Source organism: Hippocampus bargibanti, linkage group LG09 (assembly GCF_051943395.1).
Source record: "Hippocampus bargibanti isolate YZ-2025 linkage group LG09, ASM5194339v1, whole genome shotgun sequence".
Taxonomy (NCBI): domain Eukaryota; kingdom Metazoa; phylum Chordata; class Actinopteri; order Syngnathiformes; family Syngnathidae; genus Hippocampus; species Hippocampus bargibanti.
This window is the reverse complement of record NC_142742.1, coordinates 21,341,725-21,359,123: the sequence shown is the minus strand read 5'-3', so window position 1 is coordinate 21,359,123 and position 17,399 is coordinate 21,341,725. Positions and strand designations below refer to the sequence as shown.

The following is a 17,399-nucleotide window of genomic DNA, read 5'->3' as shown; positions in this document are numbered from 1 at the left end:
GGTCTCCCCGTCAGGAAGTCCAGCAGCCAGTTGCACAGGGAGGTGCTGATCCCCAGTTTGCTCAGTTTATTGGTGAGCTGATGGGGGATGATTGTGTTGAATGCTGAGCTGAAGTCGATGAACAGCATTCTGACATAGGAGTCTCTGGTCTCCAGGTGGGTGAGCGCTGTGTGGAGAGCAGTGGAGATGGCATCATCGGTCGAGCGGTTGGGCCAATATGCAAATTGGAAGGGGTCATGGTTGGGGGGGAGGGCAGCCTTGATGTGGTTCATAACTAGCCGCTCGAAGCACTTCATGAGGATGGGAGTGATTGCGACCGGGCGGTAGTCATTGTGGCAGGTGGGGGACGACTTCTTAGGGACCGGGGTAATGGTGGTGGCTTTGAGGCACATGGGCACAACAGCCTGGCTCAGAGAGGTGTTGAAGATGTCCGTGAAGACATCTGTGAGCTCCACAGCGCAGTCTCTCAGAACACGGCCAGGAATGCCGTCGGGACCCGGGGCTTTTCGTGCGTTGGTCCCTCTAAGGGATCGCCTCACGCTGTCCTGGGACAGTGTCAGCACCTGTTCGCCGGGAGGTGGTGGGGTCTTCTGTGCTGGAGTGCTGTTGTCTGCCTCGAAGCGGGCGAAGAAGTCGTTCAGCTGGTTCAGCAGAGTGGTGGAGTTCTCGCAGGTCTGTGGAGTGGGCTTGTAGTCTGTGATGGTCTGTATCCCATGCCACAGGTTCCTGGTGTCTCTGCTGTCTTTGAAGTGGTTGGCGATCCTCCTGGAGTGCTGTCTCTTGGGCATCCTGATGCCACGTGACAGGTTGGCCCTGGCTGTCCTCAGGCCCAGCTCATCGCCAGCTTTGTAGGCAGCGTTCCGAGCCCTGAGGAGCCTGTGGACTTCACCCGGAACTGTTCTGCGTCAGGTCCAACCAAGGTCATACGACATTCAGACAGAGGAAGGTGCTGTTTTAAGAAGAAACCGCCGAGATCTTCTCAAAGAACCAACCATAGCAAGTCAACGAACAGAGACTGTAACAGAGACTGTTGTAACACCTCTAAATCCAGGACATGCTATCCGAAAACCCTCAACAAAAGTGAAACCACCTGAGAGACTGATTGAAACCATTTAACATGTTTTTCTAAGTGATCATGGTGAAAAAAATGATGTGAATGTTTCATGTGAATGTTTCATTTATTGTTGCAAAATTTAGAAAGACTTTATTCAAGTTTAAGTTTGCTAATTACTGACATAATTAAACTCATTACATTTGTTAAAAGTAAATAATTCAATTAAGAAAGGGAGATGTAATGATATGAGCAAATCGTATTTGCATGTTCTACTAGTGATGCCTGGCTTCAGATTAAAGGAGCATGCACGCTGCTGCAAGTCAGTCTGATGAGAGCCTACGAGAGCCACACATGTCAATTGCCTTCTCCCTCCAACCAACACAGCCGTCCTAATAAAGAACCTCAACTCTATCCAGAAGTTGTATCATTTACCGAACCCGCTTACACAAAGCAACACATTGGTTGTCCTTAAAAAATAAAATCGTATACATACAGCAATTTTGCAACTTTTTTTTTTTTTTTTTTTAACAAATGTTAAAACTCTTTGCAACAATTATTTATACTTATCAGTCTAGCCTTCTCATAATATAAGTAGACATCCCATACAGGTGTTTACAACACTTTCCCAAATGCATACATAACTAAAATACCCCCACACACACTATAAAAATATTACAATCGAGAACAAAACAGCATAGAAAATGCAATTATAAATGGAACTACTACTTTTGGATTTTTTAGGAACAGTTATGACGTGTGAATAAATCCTAATCAGTAAAACATAAGGGTCACAGATTACGGTATATAAATGTCTCGTGTTATCAACAGTGATTTACCGTAAATTGAAAATTGATTAATATCACTGGTCTCACACGGCAAATGTTCTCAACCGTAAGAATATATTTTCATCAACAGTATAAATATATTTTCAATGATGCACGCATTTGGATTTGCTTTATTAGTCTCGCAGTGGAGAAATTTACATTTATTAACCTTGGAAGTGCAAATCCGCAACGATCTTGTCTGCTTTTCGCCAGCGACACTTTCAGGCATCAATTGCACATTGGGATCAATACAGTAGTTGAATTTAAACACGCTTTTAATCCGTTTTCTACGGACAACAACATGTTAAAAAAAACATGTGTTGGTGAGCGTCTGCGGTTATAGCATGGTTTAGTTGTTTTTCATAAGAATTTAGATTTTCCGTCAAAATAACGAAAATTACGCCTTGATGGAACAAGTTGCTGCACAAAGCCAACGACGACTACACGATGTCTTTCTGTGTTCGTCCGCGTCGTGTTTTGTCACCTTTATCACATAGTTTGATGCTGCTGACGACCTTGCTTTATAGGCCCACACGTGGCTGTATATAACCATATGCGTGCGTGCGTGTATGTGTGTGCACGTACTCGTTGAGGTGGACAAATACGTCTGTGCATCCCCGGAGAGTGGCAATTAAAATATTAGTCGTGCTGGGTCTGTAAAGAAGACGGAAACATGTCAGACACGATTGACCAAGTGTAAGTTGAGATGCTCCACCTTGATGTATTTGATCAAAATTCCCGATTTATGTCTCTTGTGTAACTATAATTAATGTCACAGCACAGCGATGGTATCGCTTGCATCAGAAAGTCACAATAACATGCTGGAAACGTATTCTGCTTCTATGAGTTACTTGCTATCTATTTTTGAGATGTCGTCTTAAATATCTACATGGTCAATGTCAATTTAAAACATTACACGCCTCAACCGTAAATAGAAAAGATTGTACAACTCCTATGTTGCTTTTAGGTAACGTGTGCTTGAGTTATAAGTGCAGAATTATGAAAATACGTTAAAAAATATAATATCTTCTTTTCCATTCGGCTTTTCCCTTCAAGGGGTCGCCACAGCAAATCAGTGTCTAAAAAATATATCAATTTGTAAATTAGACTCCAGAAAATATCAAGCCTGTTACCCAAGTAGCTTGTCAGGTTCTTGATCCCTTTATTTATTTATTTATTTATTTATTTATTTATTTATTTATTTGTGGTGGGGCATCAAGAGAAGTACCGTATACTGTTTTCCTACACCGTAAATCTCTCAGAAGGGCCCAACACATGTCAACAGAGGTTTGAGATTGGATGAATTCATGAGTTGTGCCATTATTCTTTTATCTTTTAGGACTTTACTGGTTAGCCCTGCTGTGGAGAGCTCCAGTATGGAGCATTGTCCTGCATAAAAAAAAAAAATTAAAAAACACTGCATTGTAAAGATGTAGCCAGGCTTGAAGAAAGTGTCTTGCAAAAAAGGGCAGTTTGTGATCTGTCCTGATACTTTGGCATCCAATCTGAAGTGGAGCTCAGTGCCTGTTACTTGTCCACACATGGGCCAGCCCATCTGGTCCATCAAGAGGCACTCGCTTTGGCAATCCATAAAACCTCGGAATAACATTGCCCCTTTGGCTGTGTCTCTGAGCTGACTATACCCTTTGTGTTATTTGGGACTCAATCATTGTGTAAAAGTGACCTGGTCGCTTCACTCGCCCGCGTAGATATTTGAATAGACTATGTTTGGCATTTTGAGACATGTGGTATTGGCCTTTTTAAAATTCAGCTTGATAACAATGTAACCCTTAAATGCAGAAACAACAATCTCCATCATGGTTTTTTTTCCCTCAAGCGTTGTTCATTTTTAGGCGTGAAAAAACATGGCAGTTGATGGCAGCGCACATGAGGGTCCATTGGTGTGGTTGATGATCAACTGCGACTTGGAAGATTAATTCAAATGAAAGAAAATAATGTGAATAGCTGTTCACACTGGAAACTGTCTCTAAAAGAGTTAAACTTGTTTTCTTTGCCTTGTAATTGTTAACTTTCTAAGATGCTACTGTGCCTAGGAACTCCCTGTATTTTCTTGTTTGAACTTTAAGGCAAGTACACTATTTCAGTAGTAAACTATTGACTCGAAAATTTGAGGGAATTTAAGTTTCCATCAAACCTTAGACATGATGCTGTGACTAGAAGCTGTCTGTGGTTTTTGTTGGAATGTTTAGAACTATCATGCTTAGAGGTTCTTAAATTAGGTTAAGTTTGGCATTTGTATCAAAAATATTTATTTAAAAATTGTCTATTTTTTGTTCTAAATGTCAGTTCTTAGCCTCCTTGTTAATTACTAAAGAAGTCTCATTTGCATGCTAAGTTAGCATTTTGTTCCCTATGCCTCAGAAGGATCAAATCAACCATGTTAAACGTGTCCGAGCCTCACTATATAATGTGTGTCTGTAAATTGTTTAGCTGTCAAAAAATGGCCAACCTTCAGCTCAAAGGGCTGACGGCAGAGGACGAGTTCCCAGATCTCAGTCAACACAACAACCACATGGCCAAGTTCTTAAACATGGACATGTACAAAACCCTGAGGGATCGGACCACCCCCAATGGATTTACTGTAGACCGCGTCATCCAGACAGGCGTGGATAATCCAGGTAAATCACATCCCACTCTAGTCCACTTGAGCATGCAAACATGGCATTGTTTGATATCACATGCTGTGATGTGTGTAGGTCACCCCTTTATTATGACTGTGGGCTGTGTGGCCGGAGATGAGGAGTCGTATGAGGTCTTCAAAGAACTGCTTGACCTTGTCATTGAGGACCGACATGGAGGATACAAACCAACAGACATGCATAAAACTGACCTCAATCCAGAGAATCTCATGGTAAAGTATCACATGGAACATCCAGTGCTGATTTAGAGTATGATCACAAAATTCTCTTTCGTGAAAGGGGGGCGATGATCTGGACCCGGAATATGTTTTGAGCTCCAGAGTCCGAACAGGCCGGAGTATCCGTGGCTTCTGCCTGCCACCACTTTGTAGACGAGGGGAGAGACGGGCCGTGGAGAAACTATCTGTTGAAGGTATAGAAAAAGAAGTGGGGTTGCATTTTGTGTTGACCCTGTGGCAGCCACACTCTTCAGTCACCCCTTGATAATTCATGTTATATTTTAGCTTTTTTAAATCACAAAATTATATAAAAAAGACTGAAAAGCTGAACTGTTAACCATGAGATTTGGTAGAAAAGTGAAACATCCAGAACATGAAAAAAATATTGAAAAACATGATTGAGAATCCTCGGATGCCAAATAGTGATGAGTCAACTATTGTTAGTATAACTATTGTTGTATAGTTGTAATATCACCACTCACCACTAGATGGCTGACCTATATTAAATCAGTTTCAAAAATAGTCGAAAATATCAGTTTGTCAATTTTTTTTCTTTGCGGAAAAATCTGTTCTAGTCATTCACTGCCAGGCATGTGCAAAAATGTGTCCTCCAGTGCCAGGGTTGTTGTTATTTTTCATCAGAAAAAGAGTTCATTTCTAAATAATATGGGTCTGGAGTTATATGAGCTTGAAATGAGGATGGCGGTCCAAAATACAATGCAATATACATAATAGTTTATATAGCGCTCTTACAACAGCTGAAGCTGGAACAAAGCGCTAACATGGAAAAAGGGAAAGGCTGCCCCCTTGTGGAAGGGAAAATACATTGCCAGAGGCCATGGTCATTGCTTTATCGGCACCCAAACAAGAAAAAAACGAAACCTGAACAAATTCGGGAATCGCACTCTGTCATATTTTCAATTCCCAAATAAATTTGTGAATGGCAGTGAATGAGTTAATATTTGTTTGTTGTTGAGCAGTTTTGTGCCATCCTTGAATGGCAATTTTCATAGAACAACCTCTGCACTGGGAAATTAGTTGTGCTTGTTGGACTTGTTGGATCTTTTAAATGTGCATGAAAATGTGTTTAGAGGACGATTTTGCTCCTTTAAATTAAGTTCTGCAATTAATGATGAAGTGTGTGGTCATATGTGGGCCCTCTGGAGTACTGATCAAAAATTGTAGCCCCCCACAGCAATCAAGTTGTCCATCCCTGGTCAATAAATTACTCAAAAAAATCCTTTCTGCAGTCCTGGGTTCGCTAACTGGAGACCTGCAGGGGAGGTACTTTTCCTTAAGAGACTTGTCAGAAGCTGAGCAGCAACAGATGATTGACGACCACTTGCTATTCGACAAACCCGTGTCTCCGCTGCTGTTGGCTTCAAGAATGGCCCGTGACTGGCCTGATGCCAGAGGCATCTGGTGAGACGTTCTTTTATGTATGTGGAAATGGAAAAAAGAAAAAAAAAACGTTTTGTCTTTCAAGGCATAATGAGAACAAGACGTTTTTGGTATGGGTGAATGAAGAGGACCATCTACGAGTGATCTCGATGCAGATGGGTGGGAACTTGAAGGAAGTGTTTACTCGCTTCTGCACCGGACTCACAGAGGTTTGGTCAACCACACTGAAATTGTTGATGAAAAATGAGTTGAATGCTATGAATAATGTGCTCGATGTGTTTTTTAGATTGAGTCTTTGTTCAAGAACAAAGGCTTTTCTTTCATGTGGAATGAGCACCTAGGCTACATCCTGACTTGCCCATCCAACCTGGGCACTGGTCTCCGTGCTGGTGTGCATGTGAAGCTCCCAAACATGAGCAAAGACTCTAACTTTGAAGAGGTCCTCAAAAGGCTGAGGCTGCAGAAACGTGGAACTGGTATGGTTTTGCTTTATCGTGGGTGTTCCAGTCATTTGGGGTCCGTCCCTGAACTTTTGTTCGCTAAATTCTGTCATCTATTTACCCAATAGGTGGTGTGGACACTGATGCCGTGGATGGAGTCTTTGACATCTCAAATGCCGACAGACTCGGCTTCTCTGAGGTGGAGCTGGTGCAGATGGTTGTCGATGGTGTCAAGCTGCTAGTGGAGATGGAAAAGAAACTTGAGGCGGGAGAGTCAATCGAGGAATTAATGCCTACCCAGAAGTAGAACCAACCGTCTGTCCCCACCCTCCCTTAGAATCCAGATGACTTGTCCTTGTTTCACCAACACCCTCAATAAAAAGTGAGAAACCAGGGCTTGATGTTATGAAATGTCTGAAAATTTAAATAAAGTCTTGAAGTTGTGTGCTTTACAAGAGTTTATACAAATTGAATTGAATGTCTGCGAAAAGTATGGAAGAAGAGTACGAGGGGGACTTTTCTCAAACAAAGGAAGAGAGCAAACATCAACGGCTGGAAGGTACGTTTAAGACACATCAAGCTGTGTTATATAGAGCAGGTTAGGACGTCAATACTTTATAGTCTTCTTATACACCGTACTGCATTATTGAATTTGCTCATGGCCCCTTAGGTCACTGGTGAATGAGTGAATAGATGAATCAATGAGCTGTAAACGTAGACTTTGAATCCTGTTTGTGATGTAATATAGGGAGAGACATGCCCATTTCATGGTAAGATCAGCATTGTCATCAAATGGTACTTTTGCTCTTTTGATTGTTGCTGTGCTGATGACCATTTTGTGTTTGGGAGCCTTTTACTGAGCGAGTTGCTTGTTCTGTAGCCATAAAGGGACAAGTCTTGTGCTGGTCCAAGCCCGGATAGAGAGGCTTGTGTCAGGAAGGGCATCCGATGTAAAAGCTTGGCCAAAACATGCGCATCATACCTCTGAAGATGGAGTTTACTGATTTGCTGTGGCGACCCCTTGAAAGGAAAAGAAGTTGTGTGCTTTACATGAAGTTAAGGTATGATTGCTACTGGCTTAATTCTGATGGTTTGAGTCGCTGTTATGAAACAAGTGGCATCTGGAGGCAAGAACATGGCAGCTGAAAATGATGAGAACAAACGTGTTTGCCATGTCCAGATTGACGACATTTGCAAAGACAGCACAGATGGTCAAATAACTGGTTAAGAAGGTGCATTCTATTTTGAAAATTGGGATCCTCGCAATGGTTTATTTTAAACTAAATTTCATTGGGCCAAACATTGTTTTTGTGTGCAAATTTGTTAAAATAGCTTTATTGTGGTTGACCTTGGAGCAAAGAAAATGGATGACCTGCAAATTGCAAGCAATGCAGCAGCTATAAAAAGGCCCAACTTGTGAAATAATAGGTTAGAAGAATTTCCAATCCCCGATTTCCTTAATCCATTACGCTTTAGCCTCACAATGGTTGCGATGGTTCAATACCATCCCAGAACTCCTCATCCCCAAACTTCTCCGGCTTTGTGTGTCCCCTACGATCTGCCAGTGGACCCTCAGCTTGCTGACAGGACGGACACAACAGGTCAGACTGGGAAATATATCATCCACAACACGAACCACGAGCACTGGAGCCCCGAAGGGATGCGTCCTCTCCATTGCTCTTCTCTCTCTACACAAACGACTGCACCTCAACGCACCCAGTTGTCAAATTCATAAAGTTCGCAGACGACACCACGGTCATCAGTCTCATCAAAGATGGCAACGAGTGCGTACCGACAACAAGTGGAGCAGCTGGAGCTCTGGTGCAGCCGTCAACCTGGAGCTGAACACGCACAAGACAGTTGAGATGATCGTGGACTTCAGGAAACATCCATCACCACAGCTACCCTCACACTATCCAACTGCTTGGTGTCAACCGTTGAGACCTTCAAGTTCCTGGGAATCACAGTCTCCCAGGACATGAAGTGGGAGGTCAACACCAACTATTCTGAAAAAGGCCCAACAGAGAATGTACTTCCTGAGGCTGCTAAAAAAGCATGGCCTGCCACAGGAGGTGCTGCAACATTTCTACACGGCTGTCTTCGAATCCATCCTGTGTTCTTCCATCACCGTTTGGTTCGGGGCCGCCACAAAAATGGACAAAATCCGACTTCAACGGACAGTTAGGACGGCGGAAAAAATCATTGGCACCGCCCTACCCACTCTCGAGGACTTGCACACTGCAAGAATCCAAACTAGGGCGCGGAAAATCCTACTGGACCCTCAATCCCTGCCCACCACCTTTTCCAGCTACTCCCCTCAGGCAGGCGCTACCGATCCATGCGCACCAAATCCAGTAGACATTTAAACAGCTTCTTCCCCCAAGCCATTAACTCATTGAGCTCTTTGAACTCTTTCAACAGTAGCCAAAATGGAACTGTATAGTGCCGCTTAGCAGTTTTTTACGACGATACTAGTGCAGCGTGTTCTACCGGAAACAAATTCCTTGTGTGTTCCACATACTTGGCAATAAAGATGATACTGATTCTGATTCTGATTCTGATGTCCCAGCTGTTGGGACACCCAGAAGCCAAATGGGGGTTGTGATAAAAGACCCACATTTTCAAAGGCAGCTCCATGCAGAATTTTCCTCTTGTTAAATTTACTCAATATTCTATTGTAAGATCCGAGCATTGTCATCAAATGGTGAGTATAGTTTTTGCTTTTTTGAATGTTGCTGTGCCATTTTGTGTTTGGGAGCCTTTTACTGAGCAAGTTGCTTGTTCTGTAGTCAGAAAGTCGTCTTGGGTCTTGTGCCGGTCTCAAGCCCGGATAAATACAGAGGGTTGTGTCAGGAAGGGCATCCGATGTAAAAGCTTGGCCAAAACATGCGGATCAAACCTCTAAAGATCGAGGACACTGATTTACTGTGGCGACCCCTTGAAGGGAAACGGCGAAAGGAAAAGAAGAAAATTTTATTGTGCATGAATGTCTTGAATGTTGACAACTCGACATCAATTGCAGCCTGGTCAAATTGGAAGGCCCCTTCTCAAGGTTTGTTTTTGTTTTTAATTTTTCCTTTCGCGACTGGGGGTTAAGGTCTGGAGATGATATTAAGCAGGTGAAGCCTTTTGAATCATTGAGGGCTATCTGAATACTGTAAATGTATCTTTTATTACTAATGTTATTGTCATGGCCTTCCCCTCCCCCAATCAGGTCCAATCCTTTTCCAGTAAAGACATTATCAAACACAGTAAGCAACCTCAACCCAACTATTTACCATATTTTCCGGTGTATAAGGTGCACCCCAAAGCCTTGAATTTCTTCAAAAGATGACCCTGCACCTTCTACGCAGCCTTATATGTGAAATAATATTGAGCCACAACAGGTCTCACAACTTTTGTCAGCAGGCACATCTCAATTTCACCCTGTAGGAGTGCGTAACCCCAGCCTCTGCTGTAGCGCCTTCTAATGTGGAGTGCCTTTTGTATTATTGGAAGACCCTTTTCATTTATTTAAGGTGCGCCTTATAGTCTGGGCAGCTTATAGTGCGTAAGTTTGAAAATACACAATTCATTTTCTTATACACCAGAAAATACGGTACTTACACTTAAGACTGTTTATAAGCTCTGCAATTTCCTAGCTGTTGATGTTATTGAGAGATTCACAACTTTGTTTACTCATCTTACACGAGTATAACACCCTCCCCCCCAAAAAAAACTTAAAAACATCAATTCACCCAGAATAGTGCTGAGCGAATTCTCATGACAACCTCCAAACATGAACCCATTTCTTCTTCAGAAGCTCCACTGATTCCCATATCCTTCCGAAGCTCACAAAAATCGCGGGCAAAAATGAAAGTTTTACGTTTTGTGGTGTCTATATAAAGCAATTGGCTTAGGGTATGCACATTTGCACCAGTAATCGGAAAATCTGTCCTTAATATTTTTTTGCTCCAAACGGGACTGTCCAGAGCAGGAATGAGCAACTTAATGACTACCCTCCCAAGTTGTAATCGCATCACTCACATCAATCAGTCGCACTCAGTTCAACAGTAAAATCACATGCACATGCGTGCCTTATTAACATCAACTGCAATTAACGGTAAGTATTTTGACAAAATGTTTCATGTTAATCATTTATTTTGAATTTAACATGGGAGTTAAGATACATATTCAATGACCTGTGGCTACCATAATCATACTTCAAAGATAATGAATAATGATCCCGTGATGGAAAAAGCTCAAAATAACATGTTACCCTGCATACTGGAAAGTACTATACAGAACAAGATATGTGAAGTCCTGATATGCTGTAAATAGCCCCAGATTGCTAGATGCTAAACTTGGGAAGGACTTGTACTATCGAGTACCACTTCAAGCTCTGCTTTAAGTTGCATTGCATACAACAGCGGGCTCTTTCGACATTGCACCTGTTTGTACCCTTTACATACAAACCCAAAGGTACAGAAAGAATCCCTTTTCCCATTTAGACAATTCTGAACCTAAACAGTAGTTATTTGTACCAAGGGGTCTAATTGTGAACCCTACAGAGTATATATAAAAAGGGCCTTGGAGAGCAAAAATGGACCTATACAGTAAACTACTTTTTCAGTGTATGAGTCCCTACAGTGCAATGACCCATACTGGCTCAATCTGTTGTTGAGAAGAAAAAAACAGCCATGCTCGGTGCAGCATTTCAACACTGCCAAACAGTTGAGCATGTCTGAAGAGGCAATTGGAGCATTGCCTGTAAATAAGTTATACCAGGAAATCATCCATGGGAGTTGACAGCAATCCTCTAGACGGTTTGGATGACTCAGAAAGTGTCTTGAGTTTATATTCCTTGTAATTATTACTATGAAGAACAGATTTCTGGCTTTCATCGTCTGTTTTATGAATAGCAAAATAAAGAAGTTCATAAATAAATAAGGGCGGCCCGGTAGTCGAGTGGTTAGCACACCGGCTTCACAGTGCAGAGGTCGCCGGTTCGCGTCCCGGTCCGGCCTCCCTGTGCGGAGTTTGCATGTTCTCCCCGGACCCGCGTAGGTTTTCTCCGGGTCCTCCGGTTTCCTCCCACACTCCAAAAACATGCATGGCAGGCAGATTGACCACTCCAAATTGTCCCTAGGTGTGAGTGTGAGAATGACTGTTGTATGTCTTTGTGTGCCCTGTGATTGGCTGGCAACCAATTCAGGGTGTCCCCCGCCTCGTGCCCGAAGACAGCTGAGATAGGCTCCAGCATCCCCCGCGACCCTAATGAGGAATAAGCGGTACGGAAAATGAAATGAAATGAAATGAAATGAATAAATAAATAAATAACAGACAGACAATATATACAGTGATCCTTCACTACTTCACAGTTCACTTATCGCGGCTTCAGTGCATTGTGGATTTTTTGTCATGGGAAAACATTTTTTTTAATTAATGGCATGCAAATGTGCAAACAAACAAAATAAAAGAAAGAACGCTGCAAACAACACTGCAAACAAAGCAGAATAAAATCAAACACTGGCTTTGAACAGCTCATAGATCAGGGGTGTCAAACATACGGCTCGCGGGCCGGAACCGGCCCCTAAGGAGGTTCGAGCAGGCCCGCAGGATAATTTGAAAGTAGAAAAATGCACATGGAATTAATATTTTTAATTCGCTGCAATTTGTCGATTATCCGCTAAGGGGCGCATTCTTTCCATCAGAGCAGAAGAGTAGACTATTTATTTACAGAGATGCACTGAAAACCTTTGTGCTTGGTGTGTTTGCAACAAGTTTCGGTATTGAAGGAATATAATATTCGACACCACTACGAGACTCATCACAGTGAAAAATATGACAGGTTGCAAGGACAACTGAGAAGAGAAAAGATTAACGAATTGCTGGCGGGTCTGAGGAAACAGCAGTCAACTTTCATCCGTAGCTGAGAAGTCAATGAAGCAGCGGTAAAAGCCAGCTACCTAATTGCTAGCGAAATAGCATTAGCATCGAATCCGTGTTTCGACAGTGACTTTGTTAAACGATGCATGATGAAGGCGGCTGAACTTGTATGTTCCGAGAAGCGACAAGCTTTTGCCAATATTAGCCTGACGAGGAATACTATAGCAGAGAGGATTTATTGCATTTTCCGTGGCAATTGAGGAGAGCACTGACATCACAGACGTGGCCCAACTGGCCATATTTATTCGAGGAGTTGATGAGACATTGACTGTTACTGAGGACTTTCCTGAGTTGGTGCCAATGATGGACACCACAACAGCCGAGGACATTTTCGGCTCTGCCGTTGCTGTATTGGACAGAGTTGGAGTGGACTGGTCCCGCGCTGTCAGACTGGCTACAGACGGCGCGTCATCCATGGTCGGAAAGATAGCAGGTGTCGCGACAAAGTTCAAAGACAAAGTACAAGCCTTTAATGGAGGAGATCGTTTCTGGACATGTCACTGTATTTTGCACCAGGAGGCATTGTGTTGCAAGTCGCTGAAAATGGAACACGTCATGGAGGTGGTTGTTCGCACTGTAAATTTCATCCGGTCCAGAGGTCTGAACCAGCGTCAGTTTGACAAACTTCTCAGCGACAGCAACATTACCCACAGCCTGCCATACCGCACTTTAATGTTAGTCAGCAGCTTCAAAACAAAAGTTCTGTGATTGAATTCTACTGTTCATACAACTCCACAAATTTTAAGTATGTATTGTATGTGTATGTATGGTTTATGTATGAAGTTTACAGATTAACATGACAGGTGAACACTTTCTTCATTACACAGTTAAAATCACTCTCCTTAGTTTGTAAGGGGTACACAGGGATTACATTTAGATTTTATATGCGTATGTGTAAGTGGTTTAAAAATTCCCTTTTAATCATTTAATCTTAAAGTGCATTACTATATTTTTCAGTACCAATTAAAGTCTTGTGCCTTTGTACAATCAGTGGGATCAGTTGCAATGCATATTTGTGAATGATAAAAGTAAATTGCACATTTGTCTAAGGAAATATGAGGTGTTTCATGAAATGTTTTGTAAATTTCATTAAATGTCAATATTTTCCTAATGTTCTTGTGCTTCTTTACATCAAAACAAAGGAAATACATGATATTTTTGCTATTTTTAGCAGAGTATGGTATAATTTTAATGGTCCGGCCCACTTGACATCTCCCTAGGGCCCTAGGCCGTATGTGGCCCGCGATGCGAAATGCATTCTGCTTCTAGAAATTGGGCCATGTCGGTTTATAAAAATCTTCTTGCTAAAAAAAAGAAAGAGTGCCAACAACTACCGATAACAATGTTCTTCTCTTGGAGAAAGACTCCTTCAGTAGAAAAAGATGCTACAGCGCAGCGGAGTCAGGACAAATAGGCTCAGCAGCAAAATATTGTTTTACAACACTGTTCTTCAAACTTTCAAACTGTTTCATTATGTAGTGTGTACAGGTTTGCATTGTAAAAAAAAAATAAGCTGACTACATTGTACTTCGCGGATTCCAACTATAGCGGGCTATTTTTGGAACTTATCTCCCGCGATAAACGAGGGCTCACTACCCCGGTAGTGTTGATATTTTAAACTAACTCATTAAACAGACAAGGACCACAATTTTAGTACCTCTAGAAGTAATTTAAAATATTTTGTCCATAAGCCTATTTTCAATCAAATTATATCTTCTGATGAGCATCACTGACGATGTTTACATGCAGTCGATATCTGCTGAAGGTCAACATTTCTGAAACATTCAAAATCAACCACACACTCGCACAACACCAAATCAATGGCCTATTCGACAAGAGGTAACCCAATGCCATTTACAAGATCCAATATTCGGGTGAGGAAAGGAGTTTGATTCAGACTATTAATCACCTGAATAAGAGACTATTTTAGTTTTTACTCTGATTGACATGTCCTTTAAAAACCTGAATGCTGCAAATGTTTGGGTTTTAAAAGGGTTATTGACTTCACTGGCTCCCTATACATTTTTGAGATCTTTTCAAGATTGTATTATTTGTCTTCAAATCTTCAATTGGCCTCACCCCTCCTAGACACGTTCCCGATGCCTCAGGTCCGCTGACCAGACATTGGATGTGCCAAAAACTCAGTGGTGGGCCATCAGAGCCTGCAAAGCTTTCTCTGCTGGCCTAAAAATATCTGAATCACAGACAAATGTGACTTATATTTTGTCCATGAATTATTAAATAATTCTAAATTGTCTTTCAGCTTTCTTTCATTGCTTTTCCCCTGTTGTGCTGCTTCCAGATGTGTGTTTTTGTATTTAAGCATTTAACCAATCACATTTCAGCCATCATTTGTTACCAGCGTTAGAAATCTACCTGGAGACCTTCACAATCAGTTCTGCAGGCTGTGGAGCATAAAAATCAGTGGTGATGAAACTGTTGCATTAACCAATCCGAGTTGACAACCCAAGGCCTGATGGAACGCGCTGGCAACATCAGTTTTCACAAATTATCATTGGCTCTTCACTTGAATGGCTAGTCACTAGCCAATCATTGTATCACTAGCTGCTAGTAAAGAGCATACTGGCTAGCACACTGTACTGTATCTGTCGCGAGCTGCATAAGAAAATACATTTTGTGTATGGAGTTTGGATGTTCTTTCCGGGTCCGTGTGGGTTTTCTATGAGTCCTGTGCTTTCCTCCCACATTCTAAAAACCAACCCGCGACCCTTGTGATGATAAAGCGGTCTGTAAGATGAGATGAGATAAGGTAACGCGATTGATAAATATTCATACAGTTGTCAAACCCTGCACGCTGATATGTCAGTGGGTTTGGCCTCCAGGCTTTTCTTCTCCCAGGGATAAACGGGAGTGGCGAGGAAAATAATAAATGCTAATATTTTTGTATGGCAAATAAGATGCTGCAGGGGCTTAAGTAGGGCAACACAAATGACTGATGGAGATACATTTTAACTAACTGGCTCTATAGCGTTGCTGTAGTATAGCATCTTGTGTCAATTTACAGGGGCTACGCCAACAACGTGAATTCTATGAGTGCCAGCTGGGTGAAGAAAGCACCATGCAGTTCTGCTCCACGGTCTTCATTAGTTCATTTGTTTTCCATTCGGGATCCCTTTTTTCGATTTTATTCAAACAGCAGACGGTGCAACTTTATGCGCCGTGATAGGGTACTGAGTTGTCTTTTATCGTTTGAATAAAGCATTGAATACAAGGCTTTAGGGACACTGCATACCTGTCAAGCTTGTCTAATAGCTGCCCTTATAAATGATTACAATTCCCGTATAAAAGTTGTCGTACGCCGTACATTATTTGAAATGATAAAAATACGCTAACACAAGCGGAAATGCAGTTTACCGCGGATGTGCACTTTATGCTTTCTCAGAAGATAATTTCATCATTTGTTACTTTGTGAGAATTTCAGCATTCATGACTTTGTGGGATGCCGCTGGATCAGCACTAGATACGAAGTGTTTGGTCAATGGAACATGAGACTTGCTTTTGGCTACATTTTCCACGTTTCCGGCAGTTTTAAAGTGGCTCTTTAGATCGTAAAATCCACTTGCATCAACTTTTACATCCTTTTTACACGGAACACAGAACGAAAACTGAGGACCTTTTGTCGACGATCTTATCCATGCAGCGTATTCACCTTGCAGACTCTCCCATTCTTTTTGGTGGCGACTCGATCCTAGAGTTTTTCTCTTCTTACTTGGCGGTTGTCCCATGCTTACTTCTATGTTATAATGAGTTGATTCCTCGATGGCAACACAAATGCCCGACTTCAAATATGGAAACGGAAATACAAAATCAAACGAAAACAATGTGACGCGCATGCGCATGTCATGCTTCATCGACAAAGACTCGATAACCACAGACATTTTTTAATCGTATAAGAGATGAGAAGGTTTCTTCAGCCGTCATCTGTACAATTTTGAAGGTTTCGGACGTTTCGCCTCCTATCCAAGAGGCTTCGTCAGCGAACTAAAGACTGACTGGTCGTATCGGCCCTATTTATATATCCCTAATGTCCAGGCATGGCGGCGCCGGACACAGCTATGATAGGTCCCTACTCTCAGGTTGGGGGGAGCAGAGGACCCCTCCCTGTGGCCTCACTGATTGTTCCTACATTCCTGAGTAACGACTGGCCTATTTCCCCCACTCCCACCGGTATCACCTCATCAGCATAACGAATGTTGCCTAACCTGTTTTGCCTAAGTAGGCTAACGATCCAAATTGAACCTCACCCCACCAGACCGGTTTAAAGAAGGATTTTGTTGTTTTATAAGAATCGCTTCTTTTACCCCCCTTTCAAACCATCTATGTCAGGGGTGGGCAAACTTTTTGACTCGCGAGCCGCACTGGGTTCTAAAATTTGACAGAGGGGCCGGGCCACGAGCATTTGGAGGGAGTGTTTGGGCCGGAAATACTAAACCTAAAGAATTAAAGGACAACCGACGCCTCCGAACAAGTTATGTCCATAATTTGTAAAATCACTTCAAATGACTTCGACTGGGAGTATTTTACAAAGATTCCACAGCATATAGCTATAGTTTACGTTTTAAGACTCGCGCTGAATATTCACGAAGTCTTGTTTTCGAGTTGATGACGATCCCCATTTGACGACACGTTTGGACCGCCCCTGACCGAGAAAGCGACACACAATGCATTTTGCGGTACTTTGTTTAGTCTGAAAACTTCGTGTTGATCCGTGTTGATGTCGAAATTAGAAGAAAAACACATAACGCAATGGTTGTGTGTTGCACCAAGATTTGATATTCGCTGACACAAATTCCCAGCTGACAAATCGGCCCATTTCCAACGGAGCTTGGGCGCAATGTTCTGCATTTTCTGGG

At 42.2% G+C, this 17,399-nt stretch overlaps 1 protein-coding gene across 1 annotated transcript; it reads left to right on the top strand.

The window, feature by feature from the left end:
- The first annotated feature begins 2,459 nt into the window (after positions 1-2,459).
- Positions 2,460-7,182, top strand: LOC148893959 (creatine kinase, testis isozyme-like). Its single transcript, XM_089003639.1, has 8 exons — positions 2,460-2,574; positions 4,330-4,517; positions 4,596-4,750; positions 4,818-4,950; positions 6,007-6,178; positions 6,243-6,366; positions 6,444-6,633; positions 6,726-7,182. The coding sequence occupies exons 1-8, from the start codon at positions 2,552-2,554 to the stop codon at positions 6,902-6,904; spliced, it is 1,164 nt and encodes a 387-aa protein (XP_088859765.1). The 5' UTR covers positions 2,460-2,551; the 3' UTR covers positions 6,905-7,182.
- The last annotated feature ends 10,217 nt before the right edge of the window (positions 7,183-17,399 follow it).

Coding starts and splice junctions, on each gene's coding strand:
- LOC148893959 (XM_089003639.1), top strand. CDS start 2,552: ATGTCAGACACGATTGACCAAGT. Junction 6,179..6,242: donor CCTGATGCCAGAGGCATCTG/GTGAGACGTTCT, acceptor TTGTCTTTCAAG/GCATAATGAGAACAAGACGT. Junction 6,367..6,443: donor TCTGCACCGGACTCACAGAG/GTTTGGTCAACC, acceptor TGTGTTTTTTAG/ATTGAGTCTTTGTTCAAGAA.